The sequence below is a fragment of the Giraffa tippelskirchi genome, chromosome 2, assembly GCF_054371585.1.
Source record: "Giraffa tippelskirchi isolate mGirTip1 chromosome 2, T2T-mGirTip1v1.2.pri, whole genome shotgun sequence".
Lineage (NCBI taxonomy): Eukaryota > Metazoa > Chordata > Mammalia > Artiodactyla > Giraffidae > Giraffa > Giraffa tippelskirchi.
This window is the reverse complement of record NC_137276.1, coordinates 168,361,738-168,389,329: the sequence shown is the minus strand read 5'-3', so window position 1 is coordinate 168,389,329 and position 27,592 is coordinate 168,361,738. Positions and strand designations below refer to the sequence as shown.

Sequence of the window (27,592 nt, the reverse complement as noted above, 5' to 3'; positions counted from 1 at the left end):
TTTAGCTGTTTCTGCCCTGCTCTGCAATGCTCCCAAGAAGTTTCCTTTTGAGCAGAGAGAATAAGAGTAGTTAGATAAGTAGGGGAAACCAGTCAACATGGCCATCAACAAAAAATCTACAAACAATAAATGCTGGAGGGGGTGTGGAAAAAAGGGAACCCTTTCACCCTGTTGGTGGGAATAGAAACTGATACAGCCATGAAGGGGAACAGTATGGAGGTTCACTGAAAAACTTAAACTACCATAGGACACAGCAATCCCATTACTAGGCACATACCCTGAGAAAACCACAATTCAAAAAGACACGTGTACCCCAGTGTTCATTCCAGCCTGGACATGAAGCAACATGGAACAACATTCCATTGTTCATTACAATAGCCTGGACATGAAGCAACCTAAATGTCATTGACAGATGAATGGATAAAGAAGATATGATACATATATACAATGGAATATTACTAAGCCATGAAAAGGAATGAAACTGGATTATTTGTACTGATGTGGATGAATCTAGAGTGTGTCATACAACATATAGTAAGTCAGAAAGAGAAAAGCAAATGTTGTATATTAATGCATATATATAACATATATATGGAATCTATGAAAAAAATGGTACTGATGAACCTTTTTGCAGGGCAGGAATAGAGACACAGATACAGAAAATGGACTTGTGGACATAGAGGAGAAAGGAGAGGGTGGGACAAATTCAGAGAGTAGCGTTGACATATATATAGACACTACCGTGTGTAAAATAGATAGCTAGTGGGAAGCTGCTATATAGCATAGGCAGCAGAGCTCAGCCCTCTGGGATGACTTAAAGGGGTGGGAGTGGTGGGAGGGAGGCTCATGAAGGAGGGGATATATGTATGCATATAGCTGCATCACATTGTTGTACAGCAGAAACTAACACAACACTGTAAAGCAATTATACTCAAATTAAAAATAAATAAATAAATAGGAGTTGTCTAAGTAGGGGGAAACTGATGCTATGTAGATCAAATGGCATTCATTCTCTTTACCGCCAAGAAGCCAGCAATGGAAGAGGAAGAGGAATATGTGTTTTGCTTAGTTTACAGAGTCTAAGGGGAAACTTGGACATGATTGTTTCTAATCGTTGACCTGGAGACTTGTTCTCACACTGAGCCTTTGGGTGACATCCCCCCTGGAGGATATCCAGTCCAAACACATAAAGAGCTCAATAGAGGATAAAGAGCCCAAAAGCTCAATGTTCCATCTGATTATTTTCAACCAAGGGAGGGGGCTAATAGTATTACTCAGATTGCAATTTAAATTCCAAGAAGTGTATGCATTATTCTAGGAGCCCTGTGATAATACATTCTCTGTTTCCTTCTCTCTTCAAAGTCAAATTATCTTTCTGGTTTTCCTCTGATTAGTACTAGGCCCTTTTCTTTGGGTCATTGCACAATAATATTATTTACATATCAGAGTAATTATGAAGATCAAAAGAAATATTATAATGGAAATGTTCTATAAATTATGAAATATTAAACAAGTACTTGTTGGCTCAGATGGTAAGGAGTCTGCTTGCAATGTGGGAGACCTGGGTTCAGTCCCTGGGTGAGGAAGATCCCCTGGAGAAGGAAATGGCAGCCCACTGCAGTATCCTTGCCTGGAAAATCCCATGGAGGGAGGAGCCTGGCAGGATATAGTCCATGGGGTCGCAAAGAGTTAGACACGACTGAGTGACTTCACTCACTCAAACAAGTATTAGCTGTCATTACTGCTGAAGTCAACTATTTCAGTTTTCTGGATATTAAAAAGTCAATTCTCTGACTTTTCACTATAATTAATTCATTTGATTTTTTTACTCATTAGTTCATTCAACAGACATTTATTTAATGAGCCTTTACGTGTTAGGTTCTGTTCTAGTCATCGGGGTCACGTTGGTGAATTAGATAGCTACAGCATTCATGCTTTCCAAGAATTTATGTGATCTAGCAGGAAGAGGGGAAACAGACATGTAAACAGGAATTTTCAATATAGTATGATCACTGTCACAACTGGGGAAATACAGAGGAAGCTATAGGAATAAATAGGAGGGTACTTAAGGCTTTGAGGCTCAGAAAAGCTTGGCCTAAAGAAATGAAATGGAAGATAAGACCTAAAGAATTAACAGCAATTAATCATAATTAATCTGGCCATCACCAGATAGATGGTCAACACTGAAATCAGATTGATTATATTCTTTGAGCCAAAGATGAAGAAACTCAATACAGTCAGCAAAAACAAGACTGGGAATTGACTGTGGCTCACATCATGAACTCCTTATTGCCAAATTCAGACTTAAATTGAAGAAATAGGGAAAACTACTAGACCTTTCAGGTATGACCTAAATCAAATCCCTAACAATTATACAGTGGAAGGGAGAAATGTTTAAGGAACCAGATCTGATAGACAGAGTGCCTGATGAACTATGCACAGAGGTTCGTGATATTGTACAGGAGACAGGGAGCAACACCATCCCCACGGAAAAGAAATGCAAAAATGCAATATGGCTGTCTCAGGAAGCCTTACAATAGCTGTGAAAAGAAGAGAAGCCAAAATCAAAGGAGAAAAGGAAAGATATACCCATTTGAATGCAGAGTTCCAAAGAATAGCAAGGAGAGATAAGAAAGCCTTCCTCAGTGATCAGTGCAAAGAAATAGAGGAAACAATAGGCTGGGAAAGACGAGAGATCTCTTCAAGAAAATTAAAGATACCAAGGGAACATTTCATGCAAAGATGGGGTCAATAAACGACAGAAATGGTATAACCCTAACAGAAGCAGAAGATATTAAGAAGAGGTGGCAAGAATATACAGAAAAACTGTACAAAAAAGATCTTCACGACCCGGATAATGGTGATGGTGTGACCACTCACCTAGAGCCAGACATTCTGGAATGTGAAGTCAAGTGGGCCTTAGGAAGCATCACTACGAACAAAGCTAGTGGAGGTAATGGAATTCCAGTTGAGCTCTTTCAAATCTTAAAAGATGATGCTGTGAAAGTGCTGCACTCAATATGCCAGCAAGTTGGAAAACTCAGCAGTGGCCACAGGACTGGAAAAGGTCAGTTTTCATTCCAATCCCAAAGAAAGGCAATGCCAAAGAATGCCCAAACTACTGCACAATTGCACTCATCTCACTCATCTCATCTCATCTTACTGCTAGCAAAGTAATGCTCAAAATTCTTCAAGCCAGGCTTCAACAATATGTGAACCATGAAATTCCAGATGTTCATGCTGGTTTTAGAAAAGGCAGAGGAGCCAGAGATCAAATTGCCAACATCCGCTGGATCATCAAAAAAGTAAGAGAGTTCCAGAAAAACATCAATTTCTGCTTTATTGACTATGCTAAAGCCTTTGACTGTGTGGATCACAATAAACTGAAAATTCCAAAAGAGAAGGGAATACCAGACCACCTGACCTGCCTCTTGAGAAATCTGTATGCAGATCAGGAAGCAACAGTTAGAACTGGACATGAAACAACAGACTGGTTCCAAATAGGGAAAGGAGTACATCAAGGCTATAAATTGTCATCCTGCTTATTAAACTTATATGCAGAGTACCTCATGAGAAATGATGGGCTGGATGAAGCACAAGCTATAATCAGGATTTCCAGGAGAAACATTAATAACCTCAGATATGCAGATGACACCACCCTTATGGCAGAAAGTGAAGAACTAAAGAGCTTCTTGATGTAAGTGAAAGAGGAGAGTGAAAAAGTTGACTTAGAGCTCAACATTCAGAAAACTAGGATCATGGCATCCAGTCCCATCACTTCATGGGAAATAGATGGGGAAACAGTGGAAACAGTGGCAGACTTTATTTTGGGGGGCTCCAGAATCACTGCAGATGGTGACTGCAGCCATAAAATAAAAAGACGCTTACTCCTTGGAAGAAAAGTTATGACCAACCTAGACAGCATATTAAAAAGCAGAGACATTACTTTGCCAACAAAGGTCCATCTAGTCAAGGCTATGGTGTTTCCAGTAGTCATGTATGGATGTTAGAGTTGGACTATAAAGAAAGCTGAGCACTGAAGAATTGATGCTTTTGAATTGTGGTGTTGGAGAAGACTTTTGATAGTCCCTTGGACAGCAAGGATATCCAGCCAGTCCATCCTAAAGGAAATCAGTCCTGAATATTCATTGGAAGGACTGATGCTGAAACTGAAACTGCAATACTTTGGCCACCTGATGCGAAGAACTGACTCATTGGAAAAGACCCCGATGCTGGGAAAGATTGAAGGTGAGAGGAAAAGGGGATGACAGAGAATGAGATGGTTGTATGGCATCACCAACTCAATGGACATGAGTTTGGGTAAACTCTGGGAGTTGGTGATGGACAGGGAGGCCTGGCATGCTGCAGTCCATGCGGTCGCAAAGAGTCAGACACGACTGACCAACTGAACTGAACTGAACTGAATCACTGAAGAGATTGCAAGTGAAACAGAAATAGGACATGGTATCTATAAGACAATGGGTTGAAAAATAGTATGATATATTTGAAGACCTTGAAGGAATTCAAATCGCCTAGAGCATACATGAGAAAGATAAAGAGGAAAAACTGACAGAAACCAGATAATGAAAGTCTTTTAACTTATTAAGGAATTAGAAGTTTATCAAGAGAATAGTAGAGAGCTTCAAAAGGATTTTTAATAGAGGAATGATTGTTAGATGTTTATTTTTTCAGTGGTATCTCTGACTGTAATGTGGAGAAAGAATGGGTTAAGGGTGAGACAAGGATACCCTGTCTTGATTACTGAATTTTTGGTACTTCCTTAAATTTTTACTGAAGGTGAGTGGCTCCCTTAACTCACCTTCCTCAGCCCTGACACAATTGACAAACTTGATATGTTACATGTGTGAAACAAAGGGAGACGATAAGTCAAGATTGAATGTAGGGTTCTGATTTGAGTAAATAAGGGAGAAGAGGTTTGGGGGCAATACTAATGAATTTAATTTGGGGCATGTTCCATTCTAGATGTCCTTAGACCATCTAATTAGGAGTATCAAACATTTATTTGAAAATGCACTTTTAAAATTCAGGAGAAATTTTTAGGCTATAAAGAGTTGGGACTATTAGTATATGGATATCAGTTAAGCATGAAAATAAATGGAATAACTAAGAGATAATAAGAATAGGATAGACAGAGAGCAAGGATAGAACCCTGAGGAACCCAGGTATTTAAAAGACAAGCAGATGAGCTAGGCACTATGCATTAGAGATAAACAAGTCATAGTAATTGTTTCACAAGAAATTTTGTTGTCCTGGTAAAGATACAGAAAAGTGAACAATTAAGTTTTCTTCACTTGATAAATGCAGAAATAAACATATCTAACAGGAGGTGCAACAAAGGTATGAGTAACTATTCAAATTAAGATTCACTGAAGAAAAGTTGGGGAAGGGCTGTCTAGGTAGGGAAAAAACTGCAAATGGAGAGGCAGAAAACAGAACCTATTATTTTAAGAACCACTGTGATTTCAGTCATGCCAGAATCAGATCTCTAGGGGACAATCTCTGTGACATAAATCTTTAGAATAATGTTTCAAATTTGTATGGGAATGAGTCTTAATGAAAATTTAATATTGATTATTTTCTCCAGTATATAGGTTGTCACGTCTTTGATATGTTTATATTATTCATATTAAATGAGATTATTCAGTATTAAGCATACCTTTATACAAGACAGCCTTTACTTATAAGCTGTTGTATTTCCTTTACAACAAAAATGTGTTGAGTGAAATTTTGTGTTTGAATTAGGTAAAGGGTTAAAAAAAAAAAATAAAAGACAGGCAAAGAGGAAAAACCCATAAATAAGATTGAAAGAAACTGGCCAAAATGATAGTAGTTTTACCTTGGATAACAAGAAGATTTCAAGAAGGGAATCATTCAGAGTAACAAATGTTACTGACTGGGAAAGCAAGATAATGCTTTCCCAGCTTTAATGTCTATTAAATATAGGGACACAAAGGTCATTGATTTGATATCAGTTATGGTAGATTGGTGGAGATTCAAGACTAATTAGAGCAGATTGGGAAGCGAATAGAGGGATGAAAGGGAAGATAGTAAGTATTTACAACTGAAAGTGACATGAAGTCAGGAGAGGATATTGAGAATGCTTGAATATTATTAGAAACACTCCAGTGAAGAAAGATGTTGAAGATGTAAGATAAGACAGTATAACCAGTATGAAAGCACACATGGCACAATTACCTTTATACAGGAGGAGGAACATCACCCTCACCTAACTGGAGAGAGGAAGGAATAGATGTGAATACAGAAATTAATAGATGTGGTGGCAAGAAGCTGAGGGAGTTTACATTTGAAGCCTTCTATTTTGTTTGTAAAGTAAGAGGCAACAATGTCCACTCATGGGAGGACATGGTAAAGAAAGTCAAGGTCCCTATTCACCTTCTTTAGTTAAGTGGTCTTGAAATTTAAGTGTGACCTTGTCAAGGTCTTCTTTTTATCACTCCATTGTCACTTTTTAGACCAGAATTCCTGAGAATTTCAGCCCCTTTTTAGGATCATTCTTAGTTTCAAGAGCAGTCTACTTCCTGTCCATAAACTTCCGCTGTCTAGATATCTCTTTATCTGCCTGCATGTCTCACAGGATTAGAATTCTTTCTATGAACTATTTTTTCTATCAACAATAAGAAGACTGTGGTAGGTAAAGCATACTATTTGGGGAAGTTTGGTGAAACTGAGAGGATGAATAAAGTAAAAGTGGTAGAGTGAATCTGACTGAGACGACTGGAGAAATTAAAAAGTTGAGATAGAGAAAAGTAAAGTGATTCAGGCCTTCTAGATGTAAGGATCCTGGAAATTGCTACTGGTCACTGAGGAAGGCATCTTTGGTAGAGTAGCTGCTAGAGAGGCATCTTGCTGGAGCTGAGAAATCCATTCAGGAGGAAAGTACATCGGAGATGCTACCATGGTGGAGGTTTCCCACAGATTTTACTTAAAGTTGATAAACATGAACAAAATTATTTTTTTATAATTGTAAAAGTAATTTCTCATTTTGGCAATTTGGAAAATAAAGGAGAAATTAGGAAAATTAAATTCATCTATAGATAGCTTTGGAGATGTGATTAAATGTGAGGGTTAAAGGAAAGAGAATGAACTCAAGAGCAGAAATAAAACAGAATTGTTCATAGGAATGATGAACAGTGGTTAGAGGACAGAGTACCAAATGGAGAGTAATGAGGGAAAAGCGGGAAGTGGTAAGTTGAGAGGAGCTCCATTGCAGACAGGGTCACGTCTTTTTATATCTTTATTCTCTGTAGTATCCAGCAAAGGGCTTACCCAGTGGTTCAGTGGTAAAGAATCCACCTATAACGTAGGAGATACAGGTTGGATCCCTGGGTCGGAAACATCCCCTGGAGGAGGAAGTGGCAACCCACTCCAGTATTCTTGCCTGAGAAATCTTGGGCGGAGGAGCCTGGTGGGCTACAGTCCATGGAGTCACAAATGAGTCAGACATGAATGACTGACTGACTAAACAACAACAAAGTGTCCAGCAAAGTATGTGATGCAAGAATGAATGACTGACCTGCTTTATGTTGGTTAAGAGTATAAATTTTTCAGGCAACAGGCCTAAGGGCAAAAATGCAGTTTCTGGCATTTCACAGTTGTGAAATTTTGTAGAAATCGCTTGACTTCTTTAATCTTGGATTTCTTCATGTGTAAAATCCTTGTCAGGTTAAATCAGTACTATTATGTAAAATGCTTAACACTTTACCTATAATAATAAACCTTCAAGAGATTGTTAATGATAATAATAACCATCAGGATAATAATGAATTTGGGAAGGCCTTCCATATCAGGAGTTTGGGCTTATTAGATAGGTCTTGGAAACAACATTTTAATTTGGCGGCAGATTAGAAGAAAGCGAAGCAAACAGGGATTGAGAAACTAGTTGGTGGCCATTTTGAAAATGCAGGATAGACGTTGTGAGGTTCAAAATGAGTCATAGTCCTGGTTATGCAGAAGAGGGGCAGGCAGGAAATACACTCAAAAGAGAGGGTCGGTGAAAGTTGGTAGTGTATCAGATGTAGAGATGGAGAAGAATAGTGTGAGTTCAGAGGTGACTTTCATTTCTGTGATTACAGGAAAGTCTACACATTGACCATTTTATTTTTCTCTTGCTCCCATAGTTTCTATGACTCCAAAGTCAGGGAGCATCAGTCAGTCTCCACCCTTTATGAGATGTGTCAATCATTCCTACATTTCAGCAGTGTGTCCTTAGTGTTGACAACTAAATGTGCTAAATGAGAAGCTAAGAACTTTGTTTATCTACTGCAGTTGTGTTTGCAATGGGAAGTAAACTATACAGAAAACCACCTCCTGAAGGAAACATACTGAATCAAGTGGTCAAATGTATCTGGGTAAGTTCATGAATTGTTTGCTACCTTTTTCAATACAAGAAAAGAAATGCTGTTCTGAGCCCATAGGCCTTCAAACATGGGTATACAATTTTCTCAATGACCTTTGCATTGCTTCTGTGACTTTTAGAAAGTGGGATTGATCAAACTTCACTCGATACCTCTATTTAACCTTTAAGCTAAAAAGAATATAATCATTTTAAAAAAATGGCAAAAGTTTTCTGAAATGTAGTTATATATGTTGAAATTGTATTTCAGATATTCTGAAATTTAATGTGTGATGAAATCAAAAGGTTAGATTAAGTCACTCAAGAGTATGTGTGTCTAAGGGAAGATACAGTGAAATGGAAAAGGCAGGGGATGGGTTGTTTGTTTTTTTCCTCTCTTCTGATATCTATGCTCTGCCCTAGTTTGCCATTTCCAGCCGTTTCAAGAACCATTGTGGGGACAATCCCAAGCGAGAGCACTGGCTGGACTGGGCAGCTGAGAAATACCCAGTAAGTTGAACTGCAGAAACATTTGATACCTCCATAGAATTTTTCCTAATAACCAAACTGATTCCCTTCTGCTGTATTTGACCTCTTCTCTTACTGTTCTGGGCCATTTCTACTCCAAGCAAGAAATCTTTAACTGCCAATTCAGCCTATTCCTTCTTTCTCCTCTTTGCAGAAGCAGCTCATTATGGATGTGAAGGCACTGACCAGGGAGGGTACTGTTCCTTTATATCCCATTGCCCATGTTCTGGGCACTTTTGGATCAGCAGGTAAGAATAGTTCTTTTGAAAACTACCTCTTCTTCCAGCCCCTTCCCTCTCACAGGAAAGGGATTTTCTCTAATAGCGTCTGTTTGCCATAGGGCTCACGATGGACCTTGCAAGCCACCAGGATGAATGGGAATTTGGTGAGTATAAGAGATTTTTCCAAAGTCTATCATTTTCATTTTAATCCACGCTAAGGAAAAATTTCTTTATGTTTTTGCCTGAAAAGTGACATAAAATTAATAAAAGAGATGCCTTTAGCATGAAGATACTGAGTAGGTAGACAAAGTAAAGAGAGTCTGGAAATAAAAGACAGAATCTTATCTTTAGAAATCAAAAATGTAAGGATGGAAAGTTTTCAGTGTGTATAGGAAGCATTGAAAGGATAGCAAATGAAGTGATAAAGGCTGGGCATGGATATTTTCTTTTATCTAAGCCTGACCAGGGCACAGCAGGTTTGATTGCTGCTACAACACAACTAGTTGGACAATAAAGAAGGCTGAATGACAAAGAATTGATGCTTTTGAATTGTGGTGCTGGAGAAGACTCTTGAGAGGCCCTTGGACTGCAAGGAGATCAAACCAGTCAATTCTTAAAGGAAATCAACCCTGAATATTCGTTGGAAGGACTGTTGCTGAAACTGTAGCTCCAATACTTTGCCTATTTGATACAAAGAGCCAACTTCTTGGAAAAGACCCCAATGCTGGGAAAGTTTGAAGGCAAAAGGAGAAGAGAATGGTGCAGAGGATGAAATGGTTAGATAGCATCACCAACCCAATAGACATGAATTTGAGCAAACTCTGGGAGATAGAGGTCAGAGGAGCCTGGCATGCTGCTGTCCATTAGGTGGCAGAGTTGGACACTACTTAGCAACTGAACAATAAGAACAGAACACAATTGACCCATCTCAGGCAGGGCTCACAACAGAGGATCCAGAGGCAGGTATTTTGTACATAGATACAGAAATAATGAAAAATTTTTAAACATAATTTTTTATTTTTCTAATTTCCATTCTTTGACAAACTCTTCCCTCATTTGTTCCCACTGGCTAGATTATTGTATGTTCTCCTGCCATCTCAGTTGTGAAGAGGGCAGAGAGGAATGATGCCTGGGTTTTATCAGCCAGTCTGTTTGAAGCTTTCCTAATATAATTTCACCTTTTCCCTTCCTCTGACTGTCCAGGACTTACCTGGTTGTCTTTTTTGACTCCCTGGAGAACAACTTTAGAAACACTGTGTCGATGGGAGACTTCACCCTAACCATCATACCTTTTTGTCTTTCACATTATTACCGCCTACGACTGCAGTTACTGGGATTAATAAAAACACACTGACTCTAGTCTCTTTCAAGTTAAATAAAGCATAGCTCACAGAAAATAAGATTCTCCCTTATGCCCATCTGCCTTCAGAAGCCATAGCCTAAAGCCATCTCTAGCCTATTCCCCCACATACCCTTACAAGGATAATAATGGTCCTGAACAAAAGACCTGATGGATATTACATTATGCTTCTCACCTGCTAATTATCAATATTGTTGATTTTGTTGATTAGATTTTGTTTGTCTTTAGGCCATTATCTTAATGTGATTTATTATCATGTTTCAGGGCTTTTTCATGCTTCAGCCTGACCAGATGCAGGTAAGAGACTTATCTAGGTACTTATTTCTTCCCTCATCTATAACTCGATTACCAACCATAACTTGATGTATTTTTCCTTGTATGCTGAGGAGGGCTAGACATAGGGATGAAAATATTCTTAAGCCCCACACTTCTCTTTTACATTCTCTGTTAGTAAGTAGCTCCTACTCAACTCCAGGGAGACTGAGTTTTGAGCTCACAAGGAAAGTGTAAACACTGGATTTATTTCTATGTCAAGTATCATGGAAATATTGTCAAAGAAAGTGTACAACTTAGTTGTGTGAGCAACAAATTCAGAGCCTCTGCTTGTGGATTACTCCTAGGTATTTTTTAACTACTTCTTCAACAATCCCCAATTCTTCTTTCTTTCATTCCTTTCTCCTGACTATGACATTTTCCCCTTGGCTGTGGAACTGGAGGAGATAAATGAAATGGGAGAGAAGAGCTCTTAATCGATTGATAGAAAAACAGGTTTAGAGTGAAACTGGTTCCTTAGGATATTTGGAGGCTAATGTGCTATGCAGAGGAAATAGAGTCTTGGGTGTAAAGGGACTGAAAGATGTGGAGTCATTCTGTACGTTGCTGATGAAAGTGTATTTGGATGTGAGAGAGTGTGCATACATGAGGATGAGGCACATGCTCACACTTATAATAGAAAAACACTTGGAACTAATCTTTTTACCATGGTATTACAGGTGCTAAATCCCTTTATGATTGTTATTTTCATCCCACTGTTTGACCTTGTCATTTATCATCTGGTCTCCAAATGTGGCATTAATTTCACATAAGTGCTCACTATGCCTTTGTTGCTCCAGCCTGACTCAATATTTGTCCAGTTTGAGAAAGAATCAGTATCTTTTCTGCTTAGTGATGATTTGTTTTGATTTATCATTTTTTTGCTTCTGTTTATCCATGATAGATTAAATGCCTATTAATACCAGAGAACAGGGCTTCCCTGATGGCTCAGTGGGTAAAGAGTTTGCCTGCATGCAGGAGATACAGGAGCTGTGGGTTCGATTCCTGGGTCAAGAAGATCCCCTGGAGAAGGAAATGGCATCTCACACCAGTAGTTCTTGCCTGAAAAATCCCATGGCAGGCTACAGTCCATGGGGTTGCAAAGAGTTGGACGTGACTGAGTGACTAAGCACAACAATACTGGAGAACAGGAATTAGATCTAATTAATTCTTGTCACAGATAGTCGAAGCCATTACTGCTGACTTATATACATGATGCTGAAGAATTAGGGCTCTACTTTATGAAAAGTCAAAAATATGTGAGATTAGGCTCCTAAACCAGCTTGTTGGTTTGTTCTTGAAAGTTGCCTCTTCAAAGAAGTCCAAAGCCTTTGATGAAAACTAATCCCCTTAAATATCCTACTGTCTGTATGAAACAGATGAGGGACCTCAGAAGAGGACAGAATTGTCCCTAATTACTGCTTTCCCCCTATTCTAAATAGAAGTGTTATTCTTTAGAAAGTTTGACAGAGGAGGATCTTAAGTCTTCTATATTTTCTGATTTAATAGCAATTTCCTTTTGATAGCTACTGTAGCTCAGAGGTTAAAACATCTGCCTCCAATGCGGGAGACCGGGGTTCAATCCTAGGTTCGATCCCTGGGTTGGGAAGATCCCCTGGAGAAGGAAATGGCAACCCACTCCAGTATTCTTGCCTGGAGAATCCCATGGACGGAGGAGCCTGATTATAGTCCACAGGGTTGCAAAGAGTCAGACATGACTGAGCGACTTCACTTCACCATATTCAAATGACCTTTTGTCATTTACTCATTCATTAGGCAGTTTATTGAGTTCAGTACCAAGTGTTACAGAAATGTAGAAGCACAAATGTTGCTCCTTATGAATTTACTTTTTAGTAAGGGAGCTATAAAATATGCAAGGTTAATTATTGAAAATGATGAGTTATGTGAAGTGCTCTAAGAATGGAAGCCAAGTGCCAGGGAAATGCAGAGATGGAAGAGAGTGGCCAGGGTCAAGAAAGTCTTCTGAAGAAGAGGAAAAGAAGGTAATAATATAAAGTGACAGGTATATGGCAAATGTTCAATGAATCTGGTTATATTACTATTATTTTTGTAATTATGACATAGTAGATAGAAAAACAATCATAAGCAAAGAGGGAAAAATTGGTGTGTTACAAAGAACAGTTCAGTGTGACTCAAGTAAAGGTAGAAAGGAGGATATATGAAGGGGAGTATGAGGAAATACTTTGAAAGTAATTGAGAACAAATTAAGTAAGCTTAGGAAGTTTAGATTTTATTCTTTAAAGTCTACAGTTTAGGTGTGACTGCCTCTCGGTTTCCTCTTCAGATCACTTAGGAAAATGGCTGTCGGTATGATATTAGCATGCCTGGGCTTTGCAGTTGCTGCGGCTGTAGAGATAAAAATTAATGTGAGTACAGTAAATCTTTAGCTCCATGAGGGCAGGATGAAATCTGTTTTGTTCATTTCTCTGGCTTGTTCAATCTTGATTCACTGGGCCCTACCACAGTAGCTATTTTTAAAAAGGTGCATAGTAAGAGTTTGTGGTAAATGAGTAGATATAGAGATAGAGCAGCAGTGCAAAATGAAGCCCACCTCCCACCAGAATGATGCAGAATACATTGTCTAGGAGTTTCCAAACACCAGCATACAAGATATAGAACCATTTCTTTCATACCTTATCAGACATTCAAATATCTTTTGGCAAATTGAATAGCCACTATTGGGGAGTGATGTATGGGGCCACAATTGAGTCAAAAAGCATGGAGTTTGTTACCTGGCATCAGTGCTTGCTACACTGAGCTAGAATTTCCTCCTTTAAACTGCCTTCAGAGCCTTCAGAGCCAAATGCTCTTTGGAGATAGAAAACTGTATCCTCTTGACTAGATGAACTTGGCTATCGAAATAGGACTGAAGTATGTGTTCTCACTGTATTTGAAGGGTTACTTTCTAGTAATTCTAACACATGTTCTCTCTCCTAAGGAAATGGTGACATGCCAGCCAGATTCTCAAGAGATTTTCCTACAAGTCTTGAATCTGGCAGATGATGAGGTCAAAGTAACAGTGCTGGGTGATGAAAATAATACTCTGTTGTCAGAGTCCATCAAATCCTTTCAGGTGACTATGGACTTGAGTGAATTAGAAACACATTCAGATTATGTGCCAAAGCAGCAGCATATACAGTGGCTTACAGCATGCACCTATGAAGTCAAAGTGCCCCAGTCCAATTCCTGGTTCTGCCACTCCTTAACTGTAGGACCCTGAAGAAGTTATTTTATCTATAAGTCCCAATTTTAGCATCTGTAAAATGGCAATACTTTTTATGTCATAAACTGTTGTAAGGATAAATATTATATGTAAAGTGTTTAGCATAGTGTCTGGAACATTGTAAGCTCTCAATAGGTTGTAATTTGTATTATTATTTCAAACTGCCTCCTAACACACACCTGTTGAAGAGTTTGGCTTACATATTTTCACTGCTATACTATACATATTCTGAAATAGTCATTTAAAAATATTTTTAAATAATAAAAGTAATATACATTTACTGTTGAAAATTGGGGACTGTGTCAAAAGATCGAAAAATCACCTATAAATCCATCACACAGAGATAATCATAGTTAGCTTTAGCATTTTTTTATAAATTAGTAAACAAACTACTTTTTAAAAAGTCTTGAAACACTATATGCTATATTGACCTTGATTTTTTCCTTAGCATGATTGTCATCAAAAAGGATTTTCCCATGTCCTTAGATAAACTTTGAGAATGTGAGTTGAATGGATACATAATATTCCATTCTATAGATATACCATGGTTTAGTAAAATATTTCCTTAATAGGCATTTAATCTTTTATTATTACACATATTTCTATAATGAATATCCTTACTCATAAATCTTCATTCATGCCTCTAATTACTCCTATAGTATATTCCTAGAAATAGAATTATGAGGTTAAAGGGTAATGCTGAAAGTATCTGATGAGGTCACCTGCCCTGGGGTACTATGAGACTGCAGTGTTCAAGGTGGGGAAGAAGGTGAATGTGACAGGCTCTTTATTCTGCAGAATATACCACACTATTCCAAACTCCACCTAAAGACAAAAAGCCAGAATTTCCACTTTCAACTGAAATATCACAATGTGTCTGTCTACACTGAGCATTCTGTGGAGGAGAAAATATGGTATACTCTGATCATTCGAGAAGATTGGGGAAGTATTTCTAGCATGATGGTAAGTTGAAGGATGGCCTAGTTTCTAATTATCTTAGAGTATGAAGACTGATTCATCAATATCTTACCAAGGATATATCTGATGATCAAATTTTATGGTTATCAGTTCCCTGTAGTCCCCTGTAACTGATTTTTACTTCCCTCTATTGTAGGTGAAGGATGAAGTAAACAAAACAACCAATGGGATGATCGCCATGAGGTTTGGATGTCAAGGAGACCCAGGCCTCTCTGTTCTCTTGAATCTGGAGTCTCTTCTGAGTTGTGGGGCTTCACATGAAGAAACTTCACATTCTGCTTGTCTTGTACTAGGATGCTCTCTCCTAAAATATCAAGAGCATTGGTATCAGAACACATTTCCCAGGGAAATGAGAGGCATAGATTCAAAACCAAGTCTTTTGGCTTGCTTTCTCATGTGGTACTCAAAGATGACCCTATATCTACGAATGGCCTCTGTGCTCTGCCACATAAATTGTTTATGCTGCATGTTATCCACTTATCTTGCTCTTAAGAAAATAATTGAGTACTTTTCTCTCTGTGATCACCAGAGAGAAATTTAGAAGTAAGCAAATAATCCTCCCTTCATTACTGGTATTTGAACATCTTTTATAGTTACTGTGTTTTTAAAGTAAAGTTTAAAATAAACATAAATAAGCATCATGGTTTAGTAAAGGTGTCATACTTGAATTCAAATGACTTGGTTTTGAATCTAGATAAAACTGAAGGTCTTGTTAGGCACCATGGGACAATTACAGAGATGGAGCCCTGAAGAGGTCATGTGGTCACTGGGGCAGGAATCTGACATGGTATAGATGCATGTGTCTATGGCCATTAAGATTAGATGGTTGCTGTAGAGAACAGCATTTTAGAGGAGAACTTTTAAGGAAAAGTTGAATGTCACTGAAGGCTGAAACAGTCATATTAATCTGCTTTTACATATGCTTCAGAAAAAGTAAACAGATCCAAATAAGTCATACAACAGTGAGGCCAGGACTTCCCTGGGTCAAAGAGCAATGGGAACCTCCAGGAGGGATGAAAGGAAGCAATTTCTAGGTTAGTGCAGGATGATTGAAAGCCCAGGGATCAACATCAGGGGTTTTAGAGGGAACAGCCTTTCTAATCCCATGGGATAGGGACTAACACAAATGCTACTGAAAACCCAAACTGAGGGACCAGTTTAGGGGCTTAGGTTCAAAAGACTAGAAAAATGGTCCTGGAAGAGTTCAAGTTTGTCTGAAGACTCAAAACAGTGAAAGCTCAACCTGCTGTGAGCTGGAGTCTGAGTTTTGCATAAAGCAAATCAGACTTCATTTATAAGAGGATGAAGTATCAGTTTTATATAAATACTAGTATGTATTTATATATACATAATTATTTTTCTTATGGAGTCTCAATTGATAAATTCCATCATTAGAAAAGGGAAAGAAATTGGTTGCACCAGTGGTGAGTTGAGGAGATTCAGACTGCCGTGAGTGATCACAATAGTGTCATCCTAACCAAGATCAGGTGAGAGTGTAGCAGACTAAAAGCTAACACCCAAGGAAAGAAAAAGATAGGGACAGCTAAGACTACTAATTACTTATGTGCGAGTTCATTTATTCATTCAGTTAACAGTATATATCATGTACGTTTTATGTGCCAGCCTCTGTTCTAGGCACTAGGCATACAGCAATAAACAAAACAGAAAAGGCCCCTGCCCATTTATCGGGGGGGAGATTTTGTCTGATCTCTAACAATGTCTCTATCCTTAGGTTTGTTAACACTCTGCATGAAGAGGTCAATGTCTCCCTGGGTACAGACGCATCCCTCATTGTTGATGAAGACTATGGTGTGTCTGCTTACAGAACTGTGCCAAGAGGAGAGTAAGAGCACTACCCTGTGAACATTTTACTTTTACTAACAACTGATTTTTAAATACTTTCTTTGCATATAGGTGGACAGATTAGGTATATCTCAGCTAATTGTACATATACACATACTCCTGCTCTGTTTCAGCCTTTGCCTCCTTTCCTCAGTCTGTTGTTTTTCTGCACAGATATATTGAAACCATGCTTGCTGTGAAGGCATACTGAATACTTAACAAGACCATCTCCTGGAGGTTTGCCAGTTTATCATTGGCTCCCACTCCTACCCTTTGGTAACTCCTATGAATACCTTGTTACTTCGAGCTTATTCAGATTCACTGTTTTAAGCTGTTCCATTAGTTCATAATACTCAGAAGAGAAAAATTCATAAGACTTAGATGAGAAGACTTAGAGTCTGAAGTTCACAATAGAAGGCAATTTGTGCATTTTGGATTCAGGTTTAAGGTTAAAAAAAAAAATAATGAACAGGCAATGAAATCTCAGATCAGGCGTAGAAAAGAACTTGGTATGAAAATAATTCACTCTGAGACTCCTCTTCTCAAAGAGAAAGGGTAGCTTTGCTGCTTAATTCACCATCAATAGACAAAATCACTCCTTCCACCAGAAATGGAAGTGCTTTTCTAAACCGTAATGTTTCTTCTAATCTAAATTTGTCCTGTTCCAGATATCCTGTGGTGCATTGTAGAACAAAAAATGAGGATTTTTCACTGAATTTGGGTCTACTAGACTTTGGTGCAGCTTATGTGTTTGTTATTACAAACGTAAGTAGCTCATGACCATTCCCACTCTATTCTTCCATTTATCTGTATCTATATCTATATAACTATACCATATCTAAATTTATATATAATCTATATCTATCTGTATCTTACCCTATGGAAAGACAGCATCACATACTTATGATGGCTTATGGTGAACAATGTCAGATTCGTGATCTCTGAAGAAGATGATTTAGCTTCAGGACCAGGGACCAGGCTTGATCTCTCAAGAGCTTCAATGTAGCAGAGTTTTATTAAAGTGAAAAAGGGACAGAGAAAGCTTCTGACATAGACATCAGAAGGGGGATGAAGAGTGCCCCCCTTGCTAGTCTTAGCAAGGAAGCTATGTATTTTTTCAATTGGTTATTCAGTTCAGTTCAGTTGCTTAGTCGTGTCCGACTCTTTGTGACCCATGAATCGCAGCACGCCAGGCCTCCCTGTCCATCACCAACTCCCAGAGTTTACTGAAACCCATGTCCATCGAGTTGGTGATGCCATCCAGCCATCTCATCCTCTGTCGTTCCTTTCTCCTCCTGCCCCCAATCCTTCCCAGCATTAGGATCTTTTCCAATGAGTCAACTCTTCGCATGAGGTGGCCAAAGTATTGGAGTTTCAGTTTCAACATCAGTCCTTCCAATGAACACCCAGGACTGATCTCCTTTAGGATGGACTGGTCGGATCTTCTTGCAGTCCAAGGGACTCTCAAGAGTCTTCTCCAACACCACAGTTCAAAAGCATCAATTCTTCGGCGCTCAGCTTTCTTCACCGTCCAACTCTCACATCCATGCTTTTAAATATGCTGTCTAGGTTGGTCATAACTTTCCTTCCAAGGAGTAAGCATCTTTTAATTTCATGGCTGCAATCACCATCTGCAGTGATTTTGGAGCCCCCCAAAATAAAGTCTGATACTGTTTCCACTGTTTCCCCAACTATTTCCCATGAAGTGATGGGACCAGTTGCCATGATCTTAGTTTTCTGAATGTTGAGCTTTTTTTTTTTTAAATAAATTTATTTATTTTAGTTGGGGGCTAATTACTTTACAATATTGTAGTGGGTTTTGCCATACATTGACATGAATCAGCCCAGAGTGAATGTTGAGCTTTAAGCCAACTTTTTCACTCTCTTTCACTTCAGTTGGTTATTACAGTAAATCAAAAGAATGTCTCAAGGTTGTAAAGGGCTTACCAGACCCACTTCTGCAACTTACATTTTAAGATAATGGGATTAGAACTAACAATAGAAAGATCTTACCCGACCCACTCCCATAATATATATTTTAAGATGACAGGATTAGTCAGAAGGTTCTCAAGAAGGAGAAACAGGTCCTCAAGCAGGATACATTGTTGTTACAGAATTTAAACAAAAACATATCCTTGAGCAACATGAGTTGTTTTGTAGTGCAATCATCAGCTCTGGGCTTAAAGAAAAAAAATGGTTGTCCTTTTCTCCTCCTTGAGAACTCTAGACCCCTGTTTCCTCCTTGAGAGCCCCAGACCCCTTTCTCCTCCTTGGGGACCCCGGACTTCTTATCAACCTATCTAGGAATTGACTCTCTCACTTATTTCTAGTGTAGGGTGATAGCTTCTATAGTGACTTTAAAAAACTCCTAAGATCTCAATAGTCAAAGTGAAAGTGAAGCTGCTTAGTTGTGCCCACCTCTGCAACCCCACGGACTGTAGCCTACCAGGCTCCTCCATCCATGGAATTTTCCAGGCAAGAGTACTGGAGTGGGTTGCCATTTCCTTCTCCAGGGGATCTTCCTGACCCAGGGATTGAACCCAGGTCTCCCGCATTGCAGGCAGACACTTTACTGTCTGAGCCACTAGGGAAGCCCAAGATCTCAATATCTCAATAGAGGACATAAAAGAGAGAACACTGGCAAGAGGCCCAAGGTCTTGGGGAATGGTAGACGTAATTTACCTTGAGTCATTGCTGTGAGGTGACATGGTCTGCTCCAGTCTCATGGCACCAAGAAAACAAAAATTATTTTGGTTTTCTTGACTGACTTGGCATGTGGTTTCCCTAGCTCCTTGAAAACTAATCTGCTAGTATATCACAGTCTGAAATACCAAGGCTGGTAGCAAATGTCAATCTCTACACAAAGGTAACTATGGTCCCTCAAAAGCAATTGTGTCAGCAATTAGGGCATGGTACTTCTGAATTTTAATTCTGATGTCAACCTTGATTCTAATTTTATTTCATTACTTTTGACATTGTATTAAATATAAAAAAGAGGACCATGAATAAGAAAAAGATGAAAATTTCTCAAAGTGTGATGAGAATCATCTATAAAGTTATTATAATTAGTTTAGCATGATGTCTTTAGTATTCCATTTTTTATTATAGTTTATTGAAATATAATTCATATCATACATTTCATCCACTTAAAATATATAATGGTTTTAAATGTAAAGGTAACATATTCAATATACATTGTATACTCAATACACATGGAATATGTTTTTAATAATATATATTCAGTGGTTTTTAATAAGTTCAGAGTTGTGTAATTTTAGAACATTTTCCTCATTCCAAAAAGAAACCCCATACTCATTAGCAGTCACTCACCATTTCCTCCCAAACTCCCCACCTCTAGATAACCACTTGTCTACTTTCTGTCTCTGCTATTATTAATCTTATGATATATCCAGATATTATACCTACTCTCTAATAACATTTACTACCTAATAACTTGGTTTTACTCCAAGGAAAATATATAATTTCAAAAGTTCCATTTCATTTATTATAATAAATATTACTAAATACAATCTATACACAAGAAAACCAACTACAACTAAAAACCTTCATATAGTGAAAGTAATTTTTAAAAAAGATTGTAGAATCATGTATATTTGGTAACATTAATAACAAAATATTGACCCTGAAAAGATTCTTTTTGACCAAAATTTTATAGGAAAATTGCATCTTTTTGACAAAATTTTTATGTGTGAGTTTAAAAATAATGGCCAGTAAATGGAATACAAAATAGTAGATGGTATTTGATATGGATTTTAAAAAGTTGATCAAGAAAATCTTCAGTGTAAGAGTTACCAAGAAAATAATTTATTCTGATAAAAGTAATTTTAGTAAAATAAATATTTAAATGGAAAATGTGAAAAATATTTTAATTGTACTTACATAGAAAATTGAACAAAGAATTAAACTTTTTTAAGTACGTCCTTTTCTGAAAATTCATTGTTTGTATAATTCAGATGCCATTTTACATTTAAAATGTTAGCCAGAATCAAAATGCCCAGTAGGTCAAAATGATGGGATACTATAGGATCAAATGATCTGCCATTTAATGTCTCTGCAAAAATGGTATCTGACTGACTGAAGCCAGCCAAGTGAGTGGAGTGTTAAACATATTCCCTGAATCAATGTGAATGCTGAACTTAGAGGGCGAAGTTCAAATCTGGATGTTTGGGTGGGAAAACTTTTCTGGATAGATGCTTGGTACAGGAGGGTGGTATAGAGTTTCTTTACTCACAGATTTGTGTCCTCTCTAGGCTCCCTCTAGCATGAAGTCTGTACTCCAGGCGGCCTGGTTGTTGACTATAGCGTTTGGGAATATCATCGTGCTTATTGTGGCGCAGTTCAGTGACCTGGCCCAGGTATGTACTAAGAGAAGCAGGAGCACGTGTCTACCCAAGGATTTCCCTCCATCCTCCTCTGCTGCCCTTCCACCAACCTTCTGTTTCCCACATTCCCCACTCAGCCCTCTGTCTTAAACATAGACTTTTCCAGGAAAATAGACATGTAAGCTGCAATAATGACCACCATAGGCCCATGTGAGGATAGGCCAATTAGTCCTGTCTTTTCCTACCAAAGCTCTTCCAAATCTGGTGACCCTGGGTCAGTCTGCTCCTCAGTCTTCATCTTAGAAAGATCAGTTTATCTGAGCCACCAGGGAAGCCTCAGTTTAGTATCAGGTTCTCCATATTTTTTTCTCTTATATGTATTTCTTCCTACAGTGGGCTGAATTCATTTGTTTTCCTGCCTCATGCTGGTGGTCTGCCTGATCTTCTCCATCATGGGATACTACTATGTTCCTTTAAAGCCAGAGGATGTTCAGGGGTCAGTAGATAAGCAGACCCCCCAAATCCAAGGAAATATGATCAACCTGGAAACCAAGAAGACAAGGCTCAAATGGTTCCTTTGACTCTGCCCAGACCCCAGTTCCTGACTCTGGTCTTGGCCATCACCATCTTCAAGCATTTTTTACTCCAACTTGGTTGGAAGAGAGAAGTAGCATCACAATGAGCTGATCTCCTTCACTTTTCTCTGATGATAGAGGCAGTTCTAGGACTGGGTTTTTCAATACATTAAAGCAAGGTCCCTGAAACTTTATGTCTTCCTATATGTCACTGAACTCAATAAACCTTGTGTAGTTTTGCTACAGCTGGCCTGGCATCTCCAAAAACACAAATGTATAATTGGGATTGGTTTCTGTGGTTATCAAAGTTCTGTAGGAATTATTTTACCTGCCATTTAGAGCAGATGACCCCACCTTTTGAAGTGCCGATTTAGGGCCAAATTTCAGAATAACAGAGAAATGGTATTTTCAAATGTCTTCATTAACAGTGTATCTGTATCGTTTACCAGGACTTCAAGAATTGGTATGTCTGGTGTGATCTCATCCAGGGCCTGACTTGTCAGCTATTCAGGTTCAGTAAGACTGTAGTAAATTTTTCAGTACAAATAATAACAAGAGATAAAATGATATTTTATTAACACACAGGATAAGATATATCTTTCTGATAATTACAGTATTTTATCTACTAACCCAAACACCCCTTTCTCAGTATTGATAGGTCCTTCAAAACCAAATTAAAGACAGTAAACATGGTTCTGCAAAACAGAAAACTATAAACTGTAGAAGTCCTGATGAACAATTCTTGTACAGTATATGCTTTTCTTAGGGACTATAATGTTTTAACTCTAGATTATGCCCACCTGTAGACAACTGTATAGACACTAATTATCATTTTCCAACCCTCATTTTCAATGTTGTTGGCCCACCTTTTTCTTATTATATTATTTATTGCTACAAATATTTAATAATAACAGTATTTTTTATGAAAACAACTTCCTTTCTTACTGGTACTTCCTTCAGCTTCAAAGTAGTGGATCTGTTTTGATATTTTTTCCTGTTTTACTTTCCCCCCAAATTTTAAATGCCCTATTTATTTTTTTTTTTAAAAAGTTAATACTCTAGTAAACCCAGTACTCTAGGTTTGAGCTTCTAAAATGGCAGTGCTCAATGCGGGACATGGTCCCATATCAGGATTCTAACAAAATCTGGAGTTGAAGGAAGAAGTGATAGAATATGACAGGGTTTTGTTTGTTTGTTGCTGTGTTGGTGAAAAAAGTTGAGAAATAATACCTTGCACACAGTGAATGACTCAGTGGACAGACATGGGAATATAATGACTTCACAGCGTATTGCTGGGGGAAAAGTTCAGAATAACTGTCCTAAAAAGTTTCATTTCCATTGGTTTTGCTCCATTATTCTCATCTAGAACTGTTTTGAGTCGGTCTCACATTGCAAACATAACAAGAAAAGTTGTTCCGTTTTCCCAAGCTTTAATACTCTGGTCCTGGTTACCAAGTTTTCAGAAGTACTGAAGTGACAGCAACACTATCCAGTTTCCATAGATAACCTTTTTAAAATTATGTATGTTTATCTATTCATTTACTTGACTGGCCAGGTCTGAGTTATGGCACTTGAGATCTTCATTGTGGCATTCTGGCTCTTGGTCATGGCATGAGGAATCTAGTTCCCTGACTAGGGATTGAACCCAGGCCCCCTGGATTGGGAGTGTGTTGTCTTAATTGCTGGACCATCAGGCAAGTCCCTCCACAAATATCTTGATGTAAACCTGACTTTGCTTCTTCAGAAAATACTCTGCCCCCACTTTCAGCAGCTTTACCTCAATCTGTTCTATGAACTACTGTCTCAGAGATATTAACAGTGCAGAGATATTAACAGTGCTTATAGTTTCTTTGGACAAATAAATTTTGGAAATGAAGAATATTACATCCTCTTAACACCTGGATATTAAAGATTCTGAGAAATCCTTCAGCAAAGACATAAGACACCTTGTTCAGCCTCATATGGTATAGTGTTCTCCAGAACACTAACTTGGGAAAAACTGGCAGACAATTCTTTATGTTGAACTAAAACTTTCTTTTTGAAACTGCCTACCATGGTTCTTTCCTTTATGGCTAACTAGAATAAGCATAAACCTCTCTTTTATGCAGTACTCTTTTTGCTATTTGGGGAGAATTTTCATGTTGCCTCAAGTAAGCATTCATCAAGCTAAAGATTCTCAGCTTTTTTCATGGCTCTTCACAGGGCATAGTCCAGATCTTTCACAACTGTTTTTCCAATTCTGAAAAATATTCTTTGCTTGATATGCAACAGTGGGTCAGAATCCCTCTAAATATGGGTTGCTGTTGCGTACATGCTCAGTTGCTCAGTCATGCCCGACTCTTTGTGATCCTATGGACTGTAACCCTCCAGGCTCCTCTGTACTTGGGATTCTCCAGGCAAGAATACTGGTGTCAGTTACCATTTCTTCCTCCAGGGGGTCTTCCCAACCCAGGGATCGAACCTGCAACTCCTGTGTCTCATGCACTGGCAGGCAGATTCTTTACCACTGAGCCACCGCAGAAACCTGAACACATTATAAAAGAATTTTTATCACTCTATATATGCATAGAAAACATTTTGGAATGATATTCATCTACTAAAGATTTTTATTGAGGCATAGTAGATATATCATTGAATTCATTCCTTATAAGTGTACAATTGAATGATTTTTAGTATAATCATCACCATAATCCAATTTTAGAATACATCCATCACCCCAAAAAGGAACCTCTTGTCCACTTGCAGTCAATTCCTGTTCCACCCTGGCTCAGGCAACCATTAATCTACTTTCTATCTCTGTAGTTACCTTTTCTGGATCATATGATATGTGGTCTTTTGCATCTGGCTTCCTCTACTGAGCATGTTTTTGAAGTTTATCCATGTTGTAGCACCTATCAGTTGTTTTTTTTTTTTAACTACAGAATAGAATTCCATTGTGTGGATATACTATATTTTGTTCATCCATTCACCAGTTGAGGGAAACTTAGATTTTTTTTTTACTGCATTATTAGTTATTAAAAATAAGGCCCTTATGACCGTTCAAGTATAAGTCTTCACACAAATAGACTGTTCATCTTGGATATATGCCAGGGAATGAAACTGCTGGGTCACATGGTAAATTTATGTTTGAAATGTTTTTTTAATTGCCAAAAGGCATTTTTAAATGGCTACATCATTTTACATTTCAATCAGCAATTTCCATTTCTCCATGTCTAGGCCTTCACTTATTATTGTCTTTTATTATCATCATTCTAGTGGTTGTGAAGTAGTGTTACATTGTCATTTTAATTTCTATTTTACTAACAAACAGCATCTTTTCATGTGCTTATTAGTCATCTTTGTTTTCCCTGGTGAAATCTCTATGCAAATCTTTCCTATTTTTAAAAATTAGGTTGTTTATCTTCTTATTGAGTTGTGAGATTTCTTTATTCTGGTTAGAAATATTTTGTTAGAAATATGATTTGTCATCATATTCTCTAAGTTGTGACTTGTATTTCTATTTTCTTAATGGTGTCTTTTGAAATGCAAAAGTTTTAAATTTTGATGAAGTCCAATTTATAAATTTTTCTTTTAAGGGTTATACTACTGGTGTCATATCTAAGAACTCTTTAACTTATCCAAGGACACAAAGGATTCCAACTAGTTTTTTCTAAATGTTTTAGTTTTAACTCTTACAGTTAGTATGTTGTCCATTTTGAGTTAACTGCTTGTGTATGCAACGAATTAAGAGTCTAAATCCACCTTTTTGCTTGTGACTATGCAAATGACCCAGCAGCAATTTGCAGAAAAGACTATTTTTTCTCCATTGAGTTGCCTAAACAGCTTTGGCAAAAAATCAATTTACCGTAAATATAAGGATTTGTTTCTGGGCTCTTAGTTCTCTTCCATCGAGCAATATGTTTGTCCTTATGTCAGTATCACACTACCTCAATTATGATAACCTTATAGTACATTTTAAAATGAGAAGCTATGTCTTCCAGTTGTACTTTTCAATATTGTTTTGACTATTCTGGTAATCAGTCTTGCATACCTAGAATAAATCCCAGTTGTTCATGGTATATACTTATTTTTGTGTATTAAAATACTTGGTAATATTCTGTTAAGGATTTTTGCACATAAGTTCAGGAGGAATGTTTGTTTGCAGTTTTCTCTTCTTTTTTTCTGGCCATATCTTTGGCTCTACTGTCTTCCTGAATGAGGTGGGAAATGTTTTCCCCTCTTCTATTTTCTGGAAGAGGTATAAAGTTAGTTTTAATTACCCTTTAAAAGTTTGATAGAATTGTCCAGTGAAACTATCTGGGCCTTGAGTTTCATTTTGGAAAGCTTTTTAATTAAAATTTCAATTTCCTTAATGGTCATAGGGCTATCCGGATTGTCTATTTCATCATCTTGAATTGTAGCAGTCTGTGGTGCTTAAGGAATTGTTCTGTTTTTTTTCTACATTGTCATATTTATGATCATATAGTTGTATGTAGTATTCCTTTATTTTTTTTTAACAGCTGCACTATCTGGAATGATATATCCTATTTCATTCCTGATATAGGCGATATGTGTTCTATTTTTGTCAGTCTTGCTAGAGGTTAATCAAATTTACTGATTTTTTTTTTTTTTGAAGAACCAACTTTTTGTTTCCTTAGAGGTTTTTTTTTTTTTTTCCCAGAAATGTTTCCCTATTTCCAATTTTACTTTCTGCTCTTTATTATTTCATTCCTTCTGATTGTTTTGGGTTTATTTTGGTCTGTTTTCTAGTTTCTGGAGGAAAGATTTTAAATTATATTACACTTTTCCTCATTTTAAATGTAAGCATTTGGTGCTATAAATTTCCCTCTCAATACTGCTTTAGCCGCCTCCTCCATACTTTGTGTTCTAATTTTTATTTAGTTCTATGTATTTTTAATTTTTGTTGAGGCTTATTGTTTGACCCATAATTATTTAGAGTGTGTTGCTTAGTTTCCAAGTATTTTGAGAGTTTCCTGTAGTCTTTGGTACAGATTTCCAGTTTGATTCCATTGTAGTCAGGGCATATAAGCTTTATGATTTCAATCTTTTTATTTGTCAAGGTCTGTTTTAGGGTATATTTTATGGGTTTTGTTTTTTTTTCTACTTAAATTGAGAAAACTGTATTCTACTTTGTTGGATGGTCTGTTTTATATGTTAATTAGATCTTGATGATTGTGTTGCTCAGATGTTTTTGCCTAATACTTCTATCAGTTGCTGAATGGGAGCAGTGTTTAGGTTCCCAACAATAATTATAGATTATTCTCTTTCTCCTTTCAGCTTTAACAGTTTTGCCTCATATATTTGAAGCTCTATGGTTTAGTTTATACACATTAGTATATTGTGTCTTCCTGACAGACTGATCCTTTAACTATTTTATAATATCTCTTTTTGTCTCTGATAATTTTCTTTGTTATGAAGTCTACTTTAGGAGATTTTAATACTGTCACTCCTTTTAATTTTTATTATTAATGTGTACATGGTGTATCTTTTCCGTCCTTCTACTTGAGGCTACCTGTGGTTGAATACAAAGTGAATTTCTTATATGGAACATATAGTTGGATTTAGTTTTTTTTTTTAATATTTTAATCTACTCTGCTAATCTGTCTTTTGATTAGTATATTTAGACAGTTTACAACAAAGGCAATTATTTATATGTTAGTTAGCACTTTAAGATGCTATTTTATTATTTCCTAGTTGTTTCTTTTGGATGTCATTGCTGTTGATTCTCTTTCTTACCTTTCTGCAGGTTACTTGAACATGTTTTAGGAATTTATCTTGATTTATTTATAGCACTTTTGAGTTCATCTCTTTATAG

At 37.4% G+C, this 27,592-nt stretch overlaps 2 protein-coding genes across 2 annotated transcripts in view; one reads left to right on the top strand and one right to left on the bottom strand.

Annotated features, from left to right (window-relative positions):
• The window catches only part of LOC145538909 (solute carrier family 15 member 2-like), a 31,637-nt gene extending 9,615 nt beyond the window's left edge, over nucleotides 1–22,022 (top strand). The window contains 15 exon segments of the mRNA XM_081571818.1: nucleotides 8,308–8,390; nucleotides 8,798–8,884; nucleotides 9,057–9,092; nucleotides 9,094–9,150; nucleotides 9,243–9,287; nucleotides 10,748–10,780; nucleotides 11,476–11,585; nucleotides 13,101–13,182; nucleotides 13,755–13,889; nucleotides 14,838–15,002; nucleotides 15,154–15,200; nucleotides 16,750–16,860; nucleotides 17,528–17,624; nucleotides 21,131–21,235; nucleotides 21,596–22,022. Coding sequence (XP_081427944.1) covers nucleotides 8,308–8,390; nucleotides 8,798–8,884; nucleotides 9,057–9,092; nucleotides 9,094–9,150; nucleotides 9,243–9,287; nucleotides 10,748–10,780; nucleotides 11,476–11,585; nucleotides 13,101–13,182; nucleotides 13,755–13,889; nucleotides 14,838–15,002; nucleotides 15,154–15,200; nucleotides 16,750–16,860; nucleotides 17,528–17,624; nucleotides 21,131–21,235; nucleotides 21,596–21,643 — 1,241 coding nt within the window. The 3' untranslated portion in view covers nucleotides 21,644–22,022.
• Nucleotides 13,028–27,592, bottom strand: part of ILDR1 (immunoglobulin like domain containing receptor 1) — a 272,897-nt gene continuing 258,332 nt past the window's right edge. The window contains exons 11-12 of the transcript XR_014077321.1: nucleotides 15,070–15,321; nucleotides 13,028–13,162 (exon numbers count right to left, since the gene is read on the bottom strand). The gene's annotated coding sequence lies outside the window, so the exon portion shown is untranslated. The remainder of the gene's footprint in view (nucleotides 13,163–15,069; nucleotides 15,322–27,592) is intronic.